The sequence below is a fragment of the Fundulus heteroclitus genome, unplaced genomic scaffold (assembly GCF_011125445.2).
Source record: "Fundulus heteroclitus isolate FHET01 unplaced genomic scaffold, MU-UCD_Fhet_4.1 scaffold_60, whole genome shotgun sequence".
Lineage (NCBI taxonomy): Eukaryota > Metazoa > Chordata > Actinopteri > Cyprinodontiformes > Fundulidae > Fundulus > Fundulus heteroclitus.
The window spans coordinates 1,868,696-1,887,788 of record NW_023397033.1 but is presented as its reverse complement, the minus strand read 5'-3'; the positions used below and the strand labels follow the sequence as shown (position 1 = coordinate 1,887,788).

Here is a 19,093-nt window from a genome sequence, read left to right as displayed (position 1 = left end):
ATGGACCGGGTAGGTCGGGTTGTGGTGGCTCCCACCGCATCTTGATGTTGGGATTCACCTCCTGGGTCTGGGGACTGGATACCCCTGTGGGGTGCTGGAATACTGCCCCCCCCCCCCCACCCCACCCACCCACCCTCCGTGTTCGCATGTGGGGACACTATGGTGGGAACGTTTGAATGTGACTGTGGTTATCCGTTTGTCTATTTGTCAGGTTGGGTTTGAACTGCTCCCTCTCCAGGGACATCTCAGGTCTCCACTAACTGTGGAGCCCTGCTCCCCTCCGTCTGCTGGCACCTTGGCCGGCTGGTGGTCCTTGATGTCCAGGGCTGGGTGCTCAGGCGGGTGCCGGCTCGTTCCTGGTGGCTGCTTTCTGGGCCTGATCTGGCGTGGTTCTTTCGGGGGCCCCCCAGGGGGCGGGGTGCCCATTGGTGTCGGGTCTTTGGGCCCATGGCTGGATCCGCTCCGACTCGTCCCCGCGGCTCCTGGGGGCTTCGGCGTTGTGGCTGGTTTCCTGGGGCTGGGGGTCCTCTGCTCTTCTCTGGGATGGGGGAGGCATCTTTCCCTGTGTTGGCCAAGAGAGGCCTGACCTGAGCAAAGGGACCTTTGCTCCCCCTGAGCAAAGGGCACCTTTGCTCAGGGGGAGCAAACGTTCGGGTATCAGGGGTTCTGGTTCCCCTGGCCTCTACCTCAGTGCTCTGGGGGCAGGTCTTTGACTCCTCACAACCACTAATGAGTATTTTTCTCATGGAAAAAACTTATATACACAAGCGCATTCTCACAAACAGCTACAGGTGCTCGGATCCAGGTACTTACAGATTCACTTCTATACAGATAACCTGTATTATTATATTTAGCTGTCACTTTAAAGATTTTGTATTAAATAATACTGTTTATTCTTCAGTGACAGTATCAAGGCGTTGGTTGTAATACTTTTTTTTACGGTTAGTTTTACTGTTCTACCTCTTTGCAGGTGTAGAAGCAGACTCAGAGGACGTTATACTGCTCTTCCTCTCCTCTTTCTATCCTTTTTTTCCTCTTCTACCTTCCAGTTTCTGTGTCCGTTGAACATGAAATAGTCCCAGCATAAATCTAATAAAGCTTTTTGCATATATAAATCAAGCGGAGCTCTATGGTGAAAGCAGTAAGGCTCCATTTGTGAAATCCATTGGACTCTTTTTGGCACTAAGATAACAATTCTTAATGCTACATTGTCAGACAGGACACACAAAAAAAGACTGCCCCTCTGGGTTCCTGAATAAAACCATTAGGCCGATCTAACTGCTAACAGCCTCAGGAACACAGAAAAGCTTTGTGAACACTGCTTTAGAAAAAAAAGTTTTAGAGGCAATAATGACCCAACAGCATTGTCTACTAGCAGAAGGGTTAATAACATGTTACTTGTACTAATAAAAGATTTTTAAAAACTCACCAAGAGAGAACCCTTCCTTGTGAACAAGCCAAACTTTCTCTGAGCCATACCAAGCTTGCTCTGCTGTAATCTGCTCTTCTGTCTTCACCTGAAAGCACAAAGATTTCAGTTTTAACACAGCAGGGACAAAAGCCAATCGTCACCACACGGAGCAGTTCTCAAGTCACCAGCAGAGCCACTTTGATACCAGTGCATGCTGGGAGGTTAGAGAAAGAAAGCTGGGTCAGGTCACTGAGCACTGTCTGGATGGGAATGTTAACCAAACACCCCCGCACGCTGCAGGGCTGGTAGAACTTTGGTTCACAAGCTTTACATCACAATAACCAGCGAGCACAACACCTGTTAAAATAACAGTCAACAGTCAAAAAATATCAGAAAATCATCAAAATGAGTACATAACACATGACATTTATGAATGTGAATCCACAAACGTTAGATTGTGACTAAAAATGTTCCACTAAATTCTTGTGGAAAACATGCACTGAGCAGGCAGGGGGAAGGACAGAGCAGACTACATGCCACAGTGGAGAGCCATTGATTTTCTTTATGGTCCCTGATCATCTCTGATGTTTCCCTCCTTCAACACTCCTGATTAAGACCAATAGCTGGCTAAAAGGATGAGCTCTGAACTGAAGCACACATCTGGTACACCATTTATTTGAATCTGGTGTGTTCAAGTGGAGAAACGTCTAAAACATGCATAATAGTGGGTTGAGAGGACTGAGGTCCATGTGATGAGCTGGAGACTTTATGACAGGCACAGTCCAGGCCACACTGGAGGTTTCTTAACTGCAACATGAGACGTCTGGAAAGGATAAAACAGATCCTCTTCCCCTATTTCCTGAAGATTTTGGCAGCATTAAGAAGTCAAAGTACACGTTAAATATGGGCAATGTGCTATAGACACACACACAGGACTGTCTGCTTGACTTTATGTTATGCAACTGAAATTATAGAATCCTCCCTCAGCACCCATGTCAAAGGGAAAGTAAGCTTGCTTTTGAAGCACCAGTGTCAATTAAACAAATGGAACAGAGACTTGGAAATCAGCAATCAATGGCTGAAGGATGCACACTTTGCTTTCAAGCTAAATTACAGCGCCTAATGAGAACCCAAAACTCTCATAAATTGTTTACACTTACTAGCTGAAACACCTCTTGAACTAGGATTGCACAATATTGGAATGGCGAAAACATTGGCAATTATTGTGATGGCAAGATCAGGTGCAACATCTTCCTATTTTCGTCTTTCCTCTCTTTTTCATCTGTGCTTCCATCTATTGTGACCTTTAGCATCTCGGGTGACATTATTTGTGTCTAATGTGAGCATTCATTGCTATGAGACTGTTCAACTGCCAAAATATAACATGAGCATGAAAATGCAAATTCAGAAACACGGCATACATTGGCCAAAAACTACTGCAGTGTGAATATTGCACACACTGATATAGTGGTGAAGATATATTCCCGAAACAAAGCACAGCCTTATTTACAGTACTAGCTAATACAAATATTTTTGAAGCAATTTATTTGCAGGTTAGCTAAACTTCTTTTTGTCTGTTTTGACAACACATATGGACATGTTCCACTAGCATTTAGTACTAGCTGCAAACTCAGCTCATGGACTTACTATAATGGGGTGTTAACTTGTTGTCAACAAGCACCCATTGTGAAATTAGATTATTCTTTCACCTCATGGATTATTTTCCATAGGCTACAGACAGGAGAGGAATCAAGATGAAAGTTGTTAAATGGATGAATTTATAGGGCTTTCTAGTCATACTGCCCACAAAGCACTTGGCACTAGAGCCTCATTCACTCAATCGGACTCACTAATGCATGTACATTCATTCACTGATGCACAGATCAGTAGGCAATTTTGGATTAAGTGTCTTGCCCAGGGACAGAGCAACATATGACAGGGGGTAGCTTGACTTGAACCTACAACTTTGCGATTGTGAGACAACTACAATACCCACTGGGCTACAGTGTCCACTAACAACTTCCTTCTGACCCTTTATTTAACCAGGTGGAAATAAAAGAACTGCAACAAGCAGTGGAAAAGTGCCAGATCCTGGGGCTTTCCCCAATGAATGTGGGAAATCTATAATATGATGTGCCCAGGGCACATTTTAATACAAATTTAACCACATAATTTCACTTTCCCAAGGCCTTATTTTGACTGGTAAAAGATCTAGGTCTTAGGTAGGACTTTCCAGAATTCCCGGGATTATTAATGGAAAGCAAAGAGAAACACTCCGCCACCAGGAGTAAGGAGCAGTAATGAAACCTTTTCAGAGACACAGGTCCCTCCTGCAATCCTTCAGTGTGTTTACAGGACGGTGGATGATGCAGTCAACTTGGGACTAAACTTCATCCTGCACCCCCTCGATCCCCAAAGGACGTGAATCAGGATCCTGTTAGCCGACTTCAACACGTCCTTCAAAACAACAACCCAAACATCCTCCACCAGAATCTCACCTGGCTCGCAGCACTGGCCTCCACCTGTCAGTGGATCATCATCTGGTTTAAATCATTAACAAGAAACAAGCTCCTACATGCATTACTTCTTGTTTGTTTTTTCTGAGAATGTAAATCATATAGACATTAAACACATAAGCAGTCACTACTTCTACTCACTGCAAAACACAGTTCAAAGACCATGCATTTCTAACAGCAGGGTCTCATATTAGTCAAGCATGTTACAAGAGACCACAGTACCTCTTCCTGACTGACAGCAGCTTGTTGAACAGGGATTTTTCCTGATGAGGGAGAAGATGGAGCAGAACTGGAATGCAGATCACTACCCCCGGTTCCAGCTATGGAGGTATTTACACCACGGACAGATTGTGTTAAAGGAACGAGAGAAGATTTACTAGCAGGTGGGCTACATGGAGTGGTTGCAAATGTGGCACCAGGATGGGAAGTCATGGTTGACTTAGGAGGTCCAGAAGATTTGATTTTGGAAATAGTCTGAGGTAAGCCAATAGGAGCTGATGAAGCTTCCTTTAATTCTGTGTGATGATTTCCCTGTAACAGCTGAGTCACTGTGCCCCCTGTTTGCTTGTGTTTTGTTTCTCTTAGCTCACATTTCTTCTTCTCTTCATGTCGTTTCATTTTCACTACATTTTCTAGTTGGTGATCCTTGATTATTAGTGGGCGAAGTTCTTTTTTCTTGTCTCCAACCATAAAATGTGCCAGACCCTGTGAAATGTCTTCTTTGTTTTCCATTTTGATAAATTCATGTTTGAAAGAGAATACTGTCACTATTTTGGCCTTTGGTGGTGGAGCTGTTCTTGGTCCTGGAACTGGTCTGAGTGGTTCAGCTGTAATTTTAGCTCCCCCTGAGGTTTCGGCAAAACTTTGGGTTGGTACTATGGCCTCTTCATCTTCTGTGGGTAAGGTTTTTTTGGTAAAAAGATGAACCCCATTTACTTGTGTTTTGCATGCCATCCTCTGGTCATCTGTAGCATTTATCTGGCTGGTGTTGATGTCTAAAGAATTAACATTACCATTCGTCAGACCACTGAGAATACTCTTGCCAACATTTCCATTTTTTCCACGCTCACAGCAAACTGCCTCTGTCCTCTGGACTTGTAAAGGCTCAGGTTTTTTTAATTTTGCTGTTATCTTCAGTGGTGGTTCGGGGCTTTTGAAGTACTCTGGGACTTTAAGATGCATACCAACACTTGGTGGGGAGGAACCTCTGGCAGGATCAGTGGAATCAGCCCAGGAAACTGGTGAAGAACTTTTTGACTTGAACAACCCTCTGGCAGGAGCTAGCGCAGGGACTGATTGTGCCCGGCCTGCTAGCCCGTCCCTTTCCGTCTAATTACATAGAGGAAATACAAGATGCAAAACTATGAATGTTGAAAAGGAAAAAGCATAACTTCTTTAAACTAACATTCAAATTATCACTGGGTTATGTTTAGATAAACATCTCTCTATAATTGATTCAAGGTAGGTGAGAAACCTACCAGTTTTAACTATGTATACAACATAATTAGATGTTTCAGACTGCAGATAAAGTACAAAGCAAATGCCATGCTCAAACAGGGCTAAACCAACCAAACTGATACATCAATAGATAAGAATACCATCTATGATCAGTTAATGGACCAAATGACCAGCACTTACCCCACAGTCTTCCAAATAAAGAGACTGTATATTGTATTTTTCACGAAAAACAGATGTCAATAGAATATCAGAGTAAAAGATATTTCAAACAACTCATGCTAATGTAGTAAACTAAATTAAACTAGGGATATGTAGTATATATGTACAGTATACAAACTATTAAAGTTGAGCCCAAAATTATTCAGACCCAGATTTAGGTTCAAAGTTCATTCATCAATCATCTTCAGCTTATCAGAGACTGGTTCACAGGAGCTTGTAGGGGAACCCACAAACTCTACAGCTTATTATGGGGGCATTCCCAGGCCAGAAGGAATACATGTTAGGTAGTCTAGCAGGAGGCATCCTGATCAGATGCCTGAACCACTTCAACTGACTCCATTAGATACAGAGATGTAGCAGCTCTACTTCAAGATCCCCCCGGACATAAGAGGTCCCCACCCTGTCTTTAAAGTTGAGTCAGGCCACCCTATGGAGGAAGCTCATCTCAGCTGCATTTTGGTCATAAATAATCTATATCTCATCAACACAGGTGAGGGTCCAAACATGAACAGACTGTTTAATTGAAGGCTTTGCTTTTGCTTTTTTCTTTCTTCACCGCAACACACTAGACCATCCATATTACTGATGACAAAGCATCAGTTTGTCTGTCCAACTTCCTGTTCCATTCTACCGTCACTCATGAACAAGACACCAAAATATTTAAATGTCTCTGCTTGAGGTGGCCTTTAAACCCAAAGAGGCAGCCCGCCGTTTCCTAGTCGAGAACTATGGTCCCAGACTTAGAGGAGCTTACTCTCATTCTCACAGCTTCAAACACACAATATTTTTGTGTTTGTTGGACACAATGTTGGACCCTGGTCACATAATCGGTCCCTAATCAGCTCCCTGATTATGGTCCTAGACTGTGTAGATAACTTCTGGCCCAAGGCCAAATTACCTAAATTAAATTTAACAGTCTGAGACTAACTTTTTTCTCTCTCTTTGCTGACATACAGTAACAGACAACTGATACAGATAAAAGTGTATGTTAAATGCACGATTTTCCCAATTTATCAAAAGGAGTAACAGATTATATATGAACCATTGTTACAAAGGGACATAAATCTAGTACTTTATACAGGCATCGTCTATCACTGAATGAGACGAGGAACACTGAGATTAACGAACATGATCAAAGGTAAACCATTAATAATATAAAAAGTCAACTTACTGATCTGTTCGGTCTCATCTAAGTGAATAAAACCTAAATAGCGCCTCTAAAATCTTCAATAAACTCAGACTGAACAGTTGCATAGTTACTTTGACAAATGTTAGAAAAACAGATTTTCAAGTGAATCCTTTGAAAAGAACTATGCACTATTTACTTACACGTATCTTTCCCACCTTGTTCTCCTCTTTGATCTAAAAGTATTGAAGAAAACCAGATCAAAACCTCCTTATGAAAACTAAAACATGCAAAGATGCTAACACTGTGTTTTTGTTTTACCTTTACATACATGTTTCTACCTTTTCAAATATACAAAGTGATGCAATCAGAGCATTATTCAGCCCTCAAGGAAGTTGCGACTTTGTAATCGCAGCTTGCAATTTTCACCAGTCAATGCAACTCCTCTGTAAATCTGACTAATCACTTTAGAGCTTTCTGTTTTCCTTCTTTTCATAACATCTTGGAAGCCTTTGCAATCAAATATTATGGTTAAAATTTGCGAAAGTCAGTTTTCCAAAGTATTACGCAAAAGTGGTGAAAACCTTTCTGCACAATATGCAACATCTTAGTGAAACATGGAAATTAACAAGAAGAATCAAGGAAGACCCATCACAAACAATCTCAGAGCTTTGGTCTTCTTGTACCACACTACTGGAGCTTTTGAAAGAGATGCGAAGGAGGATGGTGGGGAAGATTAGGAGGACTGGCTGTTGATTTTGTAGCATTTTGAGTTCTAAGAAAGCTCCTAAGGAGCTTTATTACAGGTGAATTAATGTCTGTTAGATACAATAAGTTGTTGCGAAAACAATTTCCAGTTCAGTAGGATTTCCTTATACTGTTTTCTTGGTACCCTGAATGACCAATATATAATTCTTATTTTGCACTTTGACAACTCCTCAGCGTTGATTTTATCTGTAATAAATTTGCTATTTTAAGAAGGTACTTAAAAATGTTATTTGCACTTTTTTGGTTTCAAGCAACAATTTCTGTTTTTTTGTATGACCATGTCAGGGTAAAAATAAAACTTTAAAAAAGATTTTAAATAAATTGCTTTACTGTCACCAATGGCAGAAATTACGTTTAGGTACAACTCATCAAGAGAAAGACATACATGGGGGACAGGTCACTGAGGCCTTGCTGCCTTTTCCAAGGCACTGCCTTTTACAGAGTAGAGTAAAGGAATACATTAGGATGGTTGAGGGGAAAAAAGGAGTGTATTTCTCAAACTGTCTCTTAGGGGGGACTATAGGAGGGAATATTAATATTCATAGCAGGGTGTATTTATCGCTATGTTCATGTGTATGTGTGCATGTGTGCACCAGTCAGTGCAGGCCTATGACTGACCAGTAGCCCCCTCAACCATTGTCTCAGATCGTATGTTATCAGCAGTTCAAGTGGGGCATCTGTTGCAGGTCACAGGTGTCATAAATGGGAGCGGGCGGGGGGTAGAGCGTCTTGTTTGCATAACATCCAGGAGAGTTTGAGATAAAGCCAGTCTCTAAGGCCAGCATCGGGTAGCCCAATTCAATTTAAAGGAGATTGTTTTGTTTCAGGCTAACTATAAAATTCAGCCTTCAAGTATTTGCTGGCCCTCTTCATGGCACTTCTAAACAGTCAAATTTGTTGGTCTTCGACCTACAATGAGTAAGAACTTCCCAGAGGTCTTTTCCATTTCGCCATTGAGTGCAGACCACAGCCGGCATGCGATGCTGTGTCAGGATTGCATTAGTTAAGCGTCATACAGACAAGAGAGCACAAGCAGGAGAGGTTTGGGGAGGATAGGTGCAGAGAAGCGTCTGCCTTCACTGAGAGCCGGAAAAGAAAGGCTGCAACAATCACAAAAAAATAAAAGAAAAAATCATCACAACATCCTGGAGGGACTGATAATTAAAAGTGTTACAAAATCACAGCAGATTAAAAGGTTACAGAGGTGAAATCTTCTTCAAACCGTTGTGTGTTAGAAGCAAATACGTTAATTAGCTAGTATAATTCCTGTTATAACATGCAATTAAAAAATGTTTATTGACATGATTAAAAACGACTTCCCTTTTGCTCCCAGAAGGAAAAGCGAGATGAAAAAGCCATGTTGTTCTGCTGTCATGAGGCGGGAATGACTAGATGGAACAGGATGAGAAGAATGTGGAGCTAGAACAGGATGAATGGAAATATTATATAGAAAGATGAGACCATGAGAGTTACACTTCATCACAGAGCAGATAAAAAAAAAAACTATTTCAGGTATAACTAGGAAAATCATTGGCACGAACAGGCCCAGAAGACCTTTCAGCATTCAAAACTGTAAACTCTGAGGTAGATAAAATTATTCCCTCAACTTGCAAATGGCTTATATCAAAAAGACCATCATAGCTTTGAAAACTTTATTTAAAAACTAAGAGGAATGTAGACAGATTTGTAAGAATGCAAAGAACTCTCAGGTCTATGCTGAGGTTTATGGATTTTTTTAATAGTCACTGCTTTACTATATAGATATGTATATTTTTGAATTACACAGCAGAAGAGTACATCTTTTCACATTCACAATGTTATGCGAGAAAACAAAAACACAGGATTGTGGTTAGTTTGTTTGCATGGAGAATACACGTGTTAACATAATGTCAAGAAGGAAAGACATCAGCAGTGACCTTATACCTTAAGCAACTACTGATGCCCATCAATGTGGGAACTGTTTTAAGGAAATGTCCTATTAAAACTCAATATAATTGGAAATCATCTGGAAACAGTTGCCAGTTTTCGTAGTTTAGTCTGATTTCAGATTGTGCAGTGCCAAGAGAAAATACATCGGATTTACAAGCTACATTTCAAACTGTAAGCATCATTTAGCATGTGAAGCATTGTAGCCTATGACAGTATAATCAAAAATATACTAAGAGATTATGCCTTGTTTTGAAAGGCTTGCAAACATATAGCCTCTTCTCTCTGAAAAAAACAGAGTAGTGAGATTAAGGACAGCCAAGCTACATTTTAGCAGGCTATAACACTTCAAATAAGAATAGGCATCACAAACCAATTTTTAGCCATGTTTCCATCCAATTGTCATGCAAATTTTAAGGGAACTTATGAAAGTTTCCAAAAAATAAAATGCAAATCAGACATGTTTCCGTCTACTGGTTTGGAGTGAATTAACCAGGCTACGCAGCGCATAATTTCGTCAGAAGTTATTTCGTCAGAAGTTATTTTGTCAGAAGACGTTACACATGGCTGTAATACAGGAAGTGGAGGTTGCAAATTAACATGAAGCACATCTAAAAAAAATATATAAAAATGTAATTCAGTAATGTGTTGCTATCAGGCAACTTGCAATTGTTCAGTCATGTCAGCTATTACTGCCGATCTTACATACTGTCCGGAGATGTTGCGAAAGAATTGGATTTGTACGCGCGTTACGGAAATTTACGGGAAGAGGCCAACAGTGGAACAGCTGATTAGTCATGTAAGGTAAATATTTACTATGTCAAAATTTATTCGGCAAATGTGTTTCCATCTCCCGTTTTGAGCATTAACTCCTTTTTGCAAAATCCAAATACCACCTCAAGTTATTGTTAAAACTTTTTTGCGAAATTGAGAAGGTTATTTTGAGTTTTGCCGTTTCCATTAACCTTCTCTCATGATATATTTCAAAATGCGCACAAAAAAACATTGATGGAAACACTGCTTGTGCAGTGGGTGAAGAGCTGATGAGTTGTTATTGATTTACAGCCATGAGACCTGGGCACTTCACAGTCATTGAGTATTGATATAACTCTATTGTGTATACTTTGTAAAGTAAATATAAAGGATAAATTCCCCTGACTACTTGCAACTTAGGGCCAAATGTTAGGTATAACCTGACATAATAATCTGGACCAACAATGCTTCTTCTAACAACTGGTAAACTCTCCAGTGTGGTTACAGAAAATGGATGGATGAACCTGGCAACAATTTTGAGCACACCAGCTAATCTACAACAGGATAACAAAAAAAAGAGTCATGGGCTTACAATGTTTTGGAGAGGTGCTAACATCAACCTTAAAATTTGTCTATCACCCTTCAAATCTAAACTGATGTTCACAAGGGCTTTTTTTCCAAGTCAAGTTTCCCCAAGTTAGAACCCAGTCTCACGTCTTAGCGGCTGAAATAAAATAAGAAAGTTCCTCAAATCAACAACATCTAGATCACCTCTAATGTGAATCTATGTAGGTTATGATTTCAAACCTGTACTGATTACCCTTAGGTCTGCTTTTATTTCGATATCCTCAATCAGAAGTGTCCTCGTAACATTGCAGGTAGTTTAGCAGTGAGAGAATGTTGGACATAAGTTATGTTGCTTTTGTTTCCTAAATGTTCTAAAGTCATTTAATACATCATTCTGTCAAAGTCCAGGCCGAGTTGCAGGCCGGGTTTTTTCTCTCTCTCCTTCTCTGCAGGGTTGGACGGGCAGGGGCTCCTCATCGGAGTTATTTGGCAACCTTCTTCAGGAGCTGGAGCCAGGAGGGGGCGTCAGTTCGTTAACACTCATGCATTGGTACAGACCGCAAGCCTTGTTCCTAGTTTCAAGCCTTGATACCTTGTGCATACCCAAGACTAATCCTGTTTTTGCTCCTTCCTCCTAGAAACCTGGATATCCAGCTGAAAACCACATCTCCACAGTTCAAGCTCCGGAAACCACTTCTGAGACCTCTCCGAGTTCCCGTTCTGGACACCAGAGTAAAACCTCAGACTCACGCCCTACGGAAGCCCTCCTTCCTGCGCTGCCTGCCTGTCCACCCTCAGACCACCATCTCTGGAGAGAACCTACCAGCTCTGCAGCTCCTATTTACATCACTGGACAACACCCCCTCAACCTCAAGCCTCACCGTCATCCCAGTGAGTTTTCCCTGCCAACCATCACAACAACAACTTCTCAAACCATCTCCGGCCTGCTGCTCACCTCTCTCCTTCCCTTCCTCAGCCCACGTACCCAGAGACCCAGCCGGCCAACATCACCGCTCTTTTATTATTTTTTCAATAAAACCCTTAAACTGTTTTTCTGCCTCCGTATTTGTGCTCATTCCAGAGTCAGTTTATTTAAACCATGACACATTCATTTGGGGAGGCATTGATAAGGCAATTTTTATAAAGCTACAGCTAACATCTCATAATAATCCACCAACTGGCTAATACTCAAGCTCATCTTGTCACAGCTAAACGTACAGCAGCTGCAGTCGGTAGCTCACATACCGGCTTCCTTTCACTCTTCATTACCATCAGATAAAAACTGTTTCAACAGAGTTGAGTCTCAGACCCTGAATCGTAGTCAAGTTTCACGGCAGTCTAAAGTCTGAACTCTTATTTTTGACTTGAGTGGCCATTTCTGAATGATAAGCATACTCCAAAAGTATTATAATTTATCATAATAAATGAATGTCTTTATTTGTAGCCCAGTGGAAGCGACAGTGTTATTTACATAGGCCACAAGAGGGCACATAACACACAGGCTTCCACTTGAGGAGCAGTCCAGAGGAAGTTCTTCGCCTCTCACTGCCTTGACTGTTGTGACTTATAGGTAATGTGGAACTTGTGTATTGCAGGTAAACAAGTAAGCTTTTGTTTTCATTAATTGTCTCCAAATGATGCTAAAGCTGGACTAGTGTTGATTTAACAAGCTTGATGAGAACCTTCGCACGCTTTTTAGATTGAGTTCACTGACTGTTACTAGCATATGTGCTGGGAGAAACCTGAGACTAATTTCCTGTTGTGGGCCAGCTCTTAATACCCCAGGTGATTAGTTTTGATACTTTGATTTGCTTATTGCATTTTAGCAGGATTCTTAAGACTGTATGTTCTTCTGTGAATGTTCTAGTAAATCAGCTGTGTAGCTGGGGGTTTCAGTTATTTGCCTTATGTACCCGCACAAGCCTGAATAGTGACAACAGAGCATCATGAGTACAGTTTGTACAAAAAAAAAAAAAATCCAATTATGTACAAAAGTATCTGTTAGACATGTTTTTAATTAATTCTAGAAGGTGTTAAATAATTGACCTGCTGCAGTCACCCCAGGTTCTTTTTCTGAATAATGTGGTGTTTCTATTGTAGACTTCTGTAGTAATAAAAAGACTCTTGAAACCAAAACTATATTTTACCATGTTTAATCTAAAGATCAGAGGGAAGTTTACAGCTTCAGTACTGGGCTCTCATAATCAACAACGTGACGGGCAGATTTCCCGACGTCCGAGAGCCCTGTTCATTCCTCACACAGACATTAAGTAGGACCCATAGTGTACACCCATTCAGGTACGTAACCTCTAACAAATGTATTGTCCATGCTGTAATGTGCGGCTTTTTTTGTTCAGAATCCATTGTACTGCAGTTATTTATGCACTCTAGTTCTACACTACACTGTATACATTCTGTATACAGTGTAGTGGTGTCCCGATACCAGCACCAGCATTACTTCTGTATATATATTGATTTTATTCAATTTTACTTTATTTTATTGTATTCTTATTTCTGTCTGCACCATCATCACCAAGTCAAATTCCTTGTATGTGCAAACCTACTTGGCGATTAAACTTGATTCTGATTCTGATCAAGTACTCATACTCACACTTGTAAAAGCAATCCAATACTCTGAACTGGTACCAATTTTCCTCCTGGGCTGGGCTACGCTGCAACTCAAAGCCTAGATACCACTCTATACCAGGTAGTGGTGCTATACACCAAGAGGTTGTTTGCTGACCCTCTAAAAGAAAAAGAAGGAGAGACGATAACTGAAGCTCTTACAGAATTCATCGCCTTGATGGGCGACGGTGGCACAGAGGTTAGGGAGTTTGTCCTGCGGGTTGCTGGTTCGATCATCTGCTCTGACTGTTTCTGTCGTTGTGTCCTTGGGAAAGACACTTCAACCACATTGCCTGCTGGCGGTGGTCAGAGGGACTGGTGGCGCCAGTCCATGGCAACCTAGTCTCTGTCAGTCTGCCCCAGGGCAGCTGTGGCTACTAACATAGCTCACCACCATCAGGGTGTGAATGGGTGAATGACTAACTGTAGTGTGAAGCACTTTGGAGGTCGTCAAGACTAGTTAAAGCGCTATACAAGTACAAGCCATTTACCATTTGATGGTCAGTCGTTTTCAGTGGTCAGTGATATTAAGTTATTTGTGATCTATAAGTATCAATTTATTAAGTGCTCGGTATCGGTACTTATAATCGGTAAATATCTAAACTGGAGTACTTGTACTTGGTCTGGAAAAAACTGGTATCGGGACACCACTAATACAGTGTAACATATTTAGTGCACTGTACTCATGTTCAACTGTAGGTCATGTTTTTGGGTTTATTGTTGGACTATTCCAGACTGTTTATTGTTTTATTCCTCTCAGCTACCACTTATTCTATTAGCTTAGTCGCCACCCAGCCTTCTGTCCCCATCCAATCAACTCAGTCCACTCCTCAGTCCAGTTAGACCAGCTCCACCTGCTGCCACTAATTAAGGCCAACTCTGATCACCTGTCACTCTCACCACTTATACCTGCCTCAGCCAACCCTTCCCTGCCAGAAAGTCTCATCTTGTCTCGTTGGCACTGCCTGCATCTAAAGTCCCTTTAATAAAAAAGTTGCGTCATGGGCGTTCCGCTGTATTCGGGTCACGTGATCTCCTGCGGCCATTGTGGGTCTATGCTCATTAAAGGGACTTTAGGCTCAGCGACAACACAGCGAGCGACCAATTTCTTTCATTTTTACTCGTCAGCCACCATGCCAGGGTGTTGTGCTCACGGCTGCAGCAACAACACGGATAAAGGGACGCGGATGTTCCGTTTTCCTAGCGATGGAGGGCGGCGAGTATTGGATCAACCGAGTCAGTCGCTTGGACCCAGAGATGAAAAAAAATTGGAGACCTACTAAAAACTCTCGCTTGTGTGAGGTATATGGGCTTGTTTCTTAAGTGTACAATATCTAAAAATATTGAATAATAATAACCCAGCCCCTTGACTAACAAAGTTATCACTTGACTACTACTAGCAGGGTTTCCCGCAGCGCCGTGAGCCGTTCCGCGCAAAACTTGTCGTCCCCTATGGGATCAGTTCTTGACTTCAAGACAGGGAAAGAGAAGTATACAGTTCACTTAAAAATGTCTCTCTCAAGTCTTATTAAAATGTAATATCAGCTTTTCTGGATGCCTAGTAGGTGATCATCAACACTCAGATAGTTGTGTTTTATTCAGAATCAATGAACTGTGCAGAACACCTGCCTGCAGGGTATTAGAAGGTGCGAAACGCGCATAACATAACAGTGTTAAAGTGCCTGCCTGTGGCAACTTTAGACTCAAAATGGCAGCCACCGCTGAGTTGGCGCAACTTTCATTAAAGGGACTTTACCTGCATCTGGTGAAGTCTGCGTCTGTCTGCTAGGCTCAGTCAAGTCAACTCCACCTAATCTTCCATCCAGCCTGGCATCTTCTGCCCGTCATCTACTCCACTTTCTTCAATAAACTTCTTAAAATGTACTTTGTGTATGGCTAGAATATCAGGTTCCCAGATCAATTCATTACACTGTTATTATATCAAATTTTTTAACACTGCTCTCTTTTCTGGCGCGCTGGTGGCGCAGCGGGTAGCGCGACCCATGACGCGGTCAACCCGGGTACGACTCGGACCCTCGGTCCTTTGCCGCATGTCTCTCCTCTTCTTCCACCCCCCTTCCTGTCAGCCTACTGTGATTAAAAGCGAGCCACTAGAGCCACGAAAAATCTCTAAAAAACAACAACAAAAAAGGATAAACACTGCTCTCTTTTCAATTTGGCAAAGGCATGCTCTTTTAAATAGTATTCAAGAATCCTCGGTGTAATTTGGTGTCTGAGCTTTCATTTGTCCCTAGAATCACTGGCTTTTTAAACATACTGTAGATTCTCAGGTCCTGATTTAAGGTCGCTATCTAATTGCTGCACATTTAACTTTAATTTTTACTTAAACTTCAGGTTTTATTGTTAATCTTTACTTGAGGACTTAGCTCCAGTCATATCTTTTACATATGTGTGTTTTAGATTGATCTCTTTTTACTTATATAAGTCGCTTCTTATCCTTCTGTCTTGTTTATCTGTATTGTTTGTGTGATTGTGTGATGGTTGCTACTACTATTATTTGCTGCAAATTAATTATTGCCCTTTGGGGACCTAATAAAGTAAAGTCTAAAGTCACATTTCGCAAATTTACAATTCAATAGAAGTAAACTTAAAGAGTTTGCAGGGGGGTGCATATGGTCATACTGAATATGTTTATGTCAAAGTGTTGTTTCCAAGAGTGGTTCTACAAGTTACTAAATCACAGGGTGCGTACTTCCTCTGATGAACAACACATTTAACAGAGCCTGTCTGATTACCTTATCTTTAAAATATCTAGCGATCCCCACAGACTACCACTGTGGGTCCCTGAGCAAGACCTTTAGCCCCAGATTGCTCCCTGGGTGCTGTGTTAGCTGACCACTGCTCCCTAAGGGATGGGTTAAATGCAGAAGAAAAATTTTATTGGAATCTACAATTGCAATGAAAAATAAAGATTTCTTCTTCTTCTAGTTAGAATCAAATAATCACCTGAAGTATGATGAATTGAATGAAAATCTACTGCTTATTTTTCCTAACTAGTTGGCTATGAATTAACCTTATAAAGTCTCGACTTTGTACTTTCCCTTTGCATTGATCTAAAGCAGAAAACTGGGACAGAGCTGACACAGTGAACCATGGCCATATCTGTGTTGCAAAGTCATTCAAATGAGATAGTGCTACATGGTCTGAAAGCACAACACATACCAAAGACATTAATCAGACAACTTCTGTTGATTTACATCAACCAAATTGCTCCATTGAATCTATTTATGAACCACAAAACATCAACAACTATTCTTAAAAACATTTTTGGTCTAAATCATAAACAGAAGTAACAAAGGCCAGCCTTCACACAAAACCCAGCTCATCCACATAATGCATTGATCAAAAAGGACATGGTTACTTTAACTAAGCTTTTAAACTCAAACAAATTAAAGTCAATTTCCAGTGTGGTGTTAACTGGTTTGTTCAATGGCAAAACTTGAAACAAAAAGACATTTGGCATCATGAACGGGGCCATGTCTGAACTACTAGCCTTTCACAGGATGATAACCACTCACACCACTGGCCCTCAGATACTAAACCTACACTACCAAAGAAGCAATAAGGAAATAGTCACTCAGCAAACCTAATTTGAAAAAAACAAAAAACAAAACAGTTCCTCTTGCTGTCATTCAAAGGCCCATTATTGTCAGAAATGTTCTAATAAAGACAAAGTTAGATGTTCTACCTGTATGTGAATCAATTGTGCAAAATAGTTCTCAATAGTCAGGTCACATAGAAAATCAAAACTGTCTCAACAAGAAATAAACCAAGTGAGAGACAAGAGGCACACAAGAGAGCTAAGCGAGGAAAAGGCTTCTGATAGGTCAGCTATTTAAGTCAGTGCTCAGACAAGAGATGTAGAAACAGCTGTTGTGCTATGAGAGGGTTCAGTGGGATAAATATAGAAGCCCCACTGCTTTTCCTTTATCTACCACATTCCAGGAACAACCAACATCTTAAGGGAGCATCCTCTATTTATGACCACAAAATGGTAACAAGGGAAGAGTCGAGGAGGGTTGTGCAGATTTAAACACTTGTAGTGACCTAAAGCCTCAACCAGCTTCCTAGTCAATGTCATGATAGTTATGGGGCAGGACAAAGAACAGAAATAATGACTGATTAAGGCAGCTGGACTGAAAGGCTCTGGTTGATTAGGACCAGACAACAGGAAATAGTGTACAGAAGGGGTGGGGTTAGACAGGGACAGAAGGAATAGGTGAAAAAAATGCACCAACTGTTAAGGTACGTTCACATTGGACGCAAATGTGGTAGGACGAGCGACAGATTTACAGGATGTCCCTATGCACAGGTGCCACATGGGAGCGACGTGTCACAAAGCGACGATAAGCGAGACTACGGAGGCAATTCTAGCGATGCAAAAAAGTATAATTTTGGTGATTGAAGTGAAGTCAGAGCGACACAACACCTGCGATGGATGCAAAGCAACAGTTCAAAAAGCGGAACTTTTTTGTCTTGTCGCGCCGCAATAACCAATCAGGAGCTAGATGTGGCTGTGACGTGGGATGAAGAACTGCGGGGGACACAACGCAGTTTTCATTCAACATGGAAGACAAGCTGATGTTGGCGGTCTGTGGTCGGCCTGAGTTGTATGACTCAACCAGTTATTACTACAGAGACAAGCCCAGGAAGGAGCAAGGCTGGAGAAAAGTGAGTGGCGAGGCTGGAGTGGCAGTTAAGTGAAAGCATCACTAGATAGTGCCATATACTGTATTTCTGGCTTGTTACTCGCTGTGCGAATGGTTGGCAATAATGCCAGGCAAGCGACAGCAAGCAAAAGTGGCGACATTGTTGCGCCAATGTGAATGCACCTTTAGTCAAAGCTAATCTGACTCAAAGTGGGTTAATGTCTGAAAATATCCTCATGTCTTTCACTAATACACAGAAGGATAAGAAAGGAACAGCATAAGGTACATGCTGACAATCAGACAAACATTACTGAGGAGTTTTTCGCTACAGGTTCCTCCAGACAACGTTGCTTTGTGGAATACAGACATAAGAGCATAATCTATCACTCAACAAGATTTGTTGTTGTTGATTCACAAGTTGTTTCCTACTTCCAGGGCCCCATTTCAGAAAGAATAGCCAATCTACCCTGAGTTGAAAGCAGCTACTCTGACTAGTTCTACCTCACTCTGTCATACTTAGCATTTTCAGTTTCAGAACAGGCTATATCAATCAGGTAACTAAACTCAGCGTCCCATCAACCCTGAGTAAAGCACAAGGACGAGCATGAAAGAAGCCCTCTGTTATGATTTACTGCAGGTGAACCCGATATTCAGCCGGATACAGAGATACAATTTAAAAGGTTTATTGGAAGGATGAACAATGGAGGATGAGGCAGGCAAATAGTGACAGTCTTGGCAGACGAGTCTCGGGTGAATAAGCAGGCAGGCAAAGATGAGCAGGAGACCAGACAGTGTATGCCAGGAAGCCACCAGAACAGGAAGAGCAAATGGCTGGAACTCACGGGGTAAAACAGGCAGAACTGCAGCACGCAGAACAGGCCATCCTCTAGCAGTGCAGTCCAGCTGGATCATAAAATGTCCCATAGCGAAGGGCACAACACACAGGGCGGAAAAACAATGAAGAGAGTGAGCGGTGAGATATGAGCGATGCTCTGGCAAGGATGAGGCAGGTATATGTAAGCAGATGTACAGGTGACCAGAGTTGAATCTAATT

The 19,093-nt window shown here is 41.5% G+C and overlaps 1 protein-coding gene across 6 annotated transcripts in view; it reads right to left on the bottom strand.

Annotated features, from left to right (window-relative positions):
• The window catches only part of LOC105918954 (unconventional myosin-XVIIIa), a 188,869-nt gene that overhangs the window by 133,786 nt on the left and 35,990 nt on the right, over positions 1-19,093 (bottom strand). For 4 of the 6 annotated variants that reach the window (XM_036133279.1, XM_036133282.1, XM_036133283.1 and 1 more), the window contains exon 3: positions 1,430-1,517. In XM_036133279.1, coding sequence (XP_035989172.1) covers positions 1,430-1,517 — 88 coding nt within the window. Of the gene's footprint in view, positions 1-1,429; positions 1,518-2,219; positions 2,271-4,149; positions 5,257-19,093 lie in introns of all 6 variants that reach the window. The other 2 variants (XM_036133281.1, XM_036133278.1) reach the window with 2 other exon arrangements.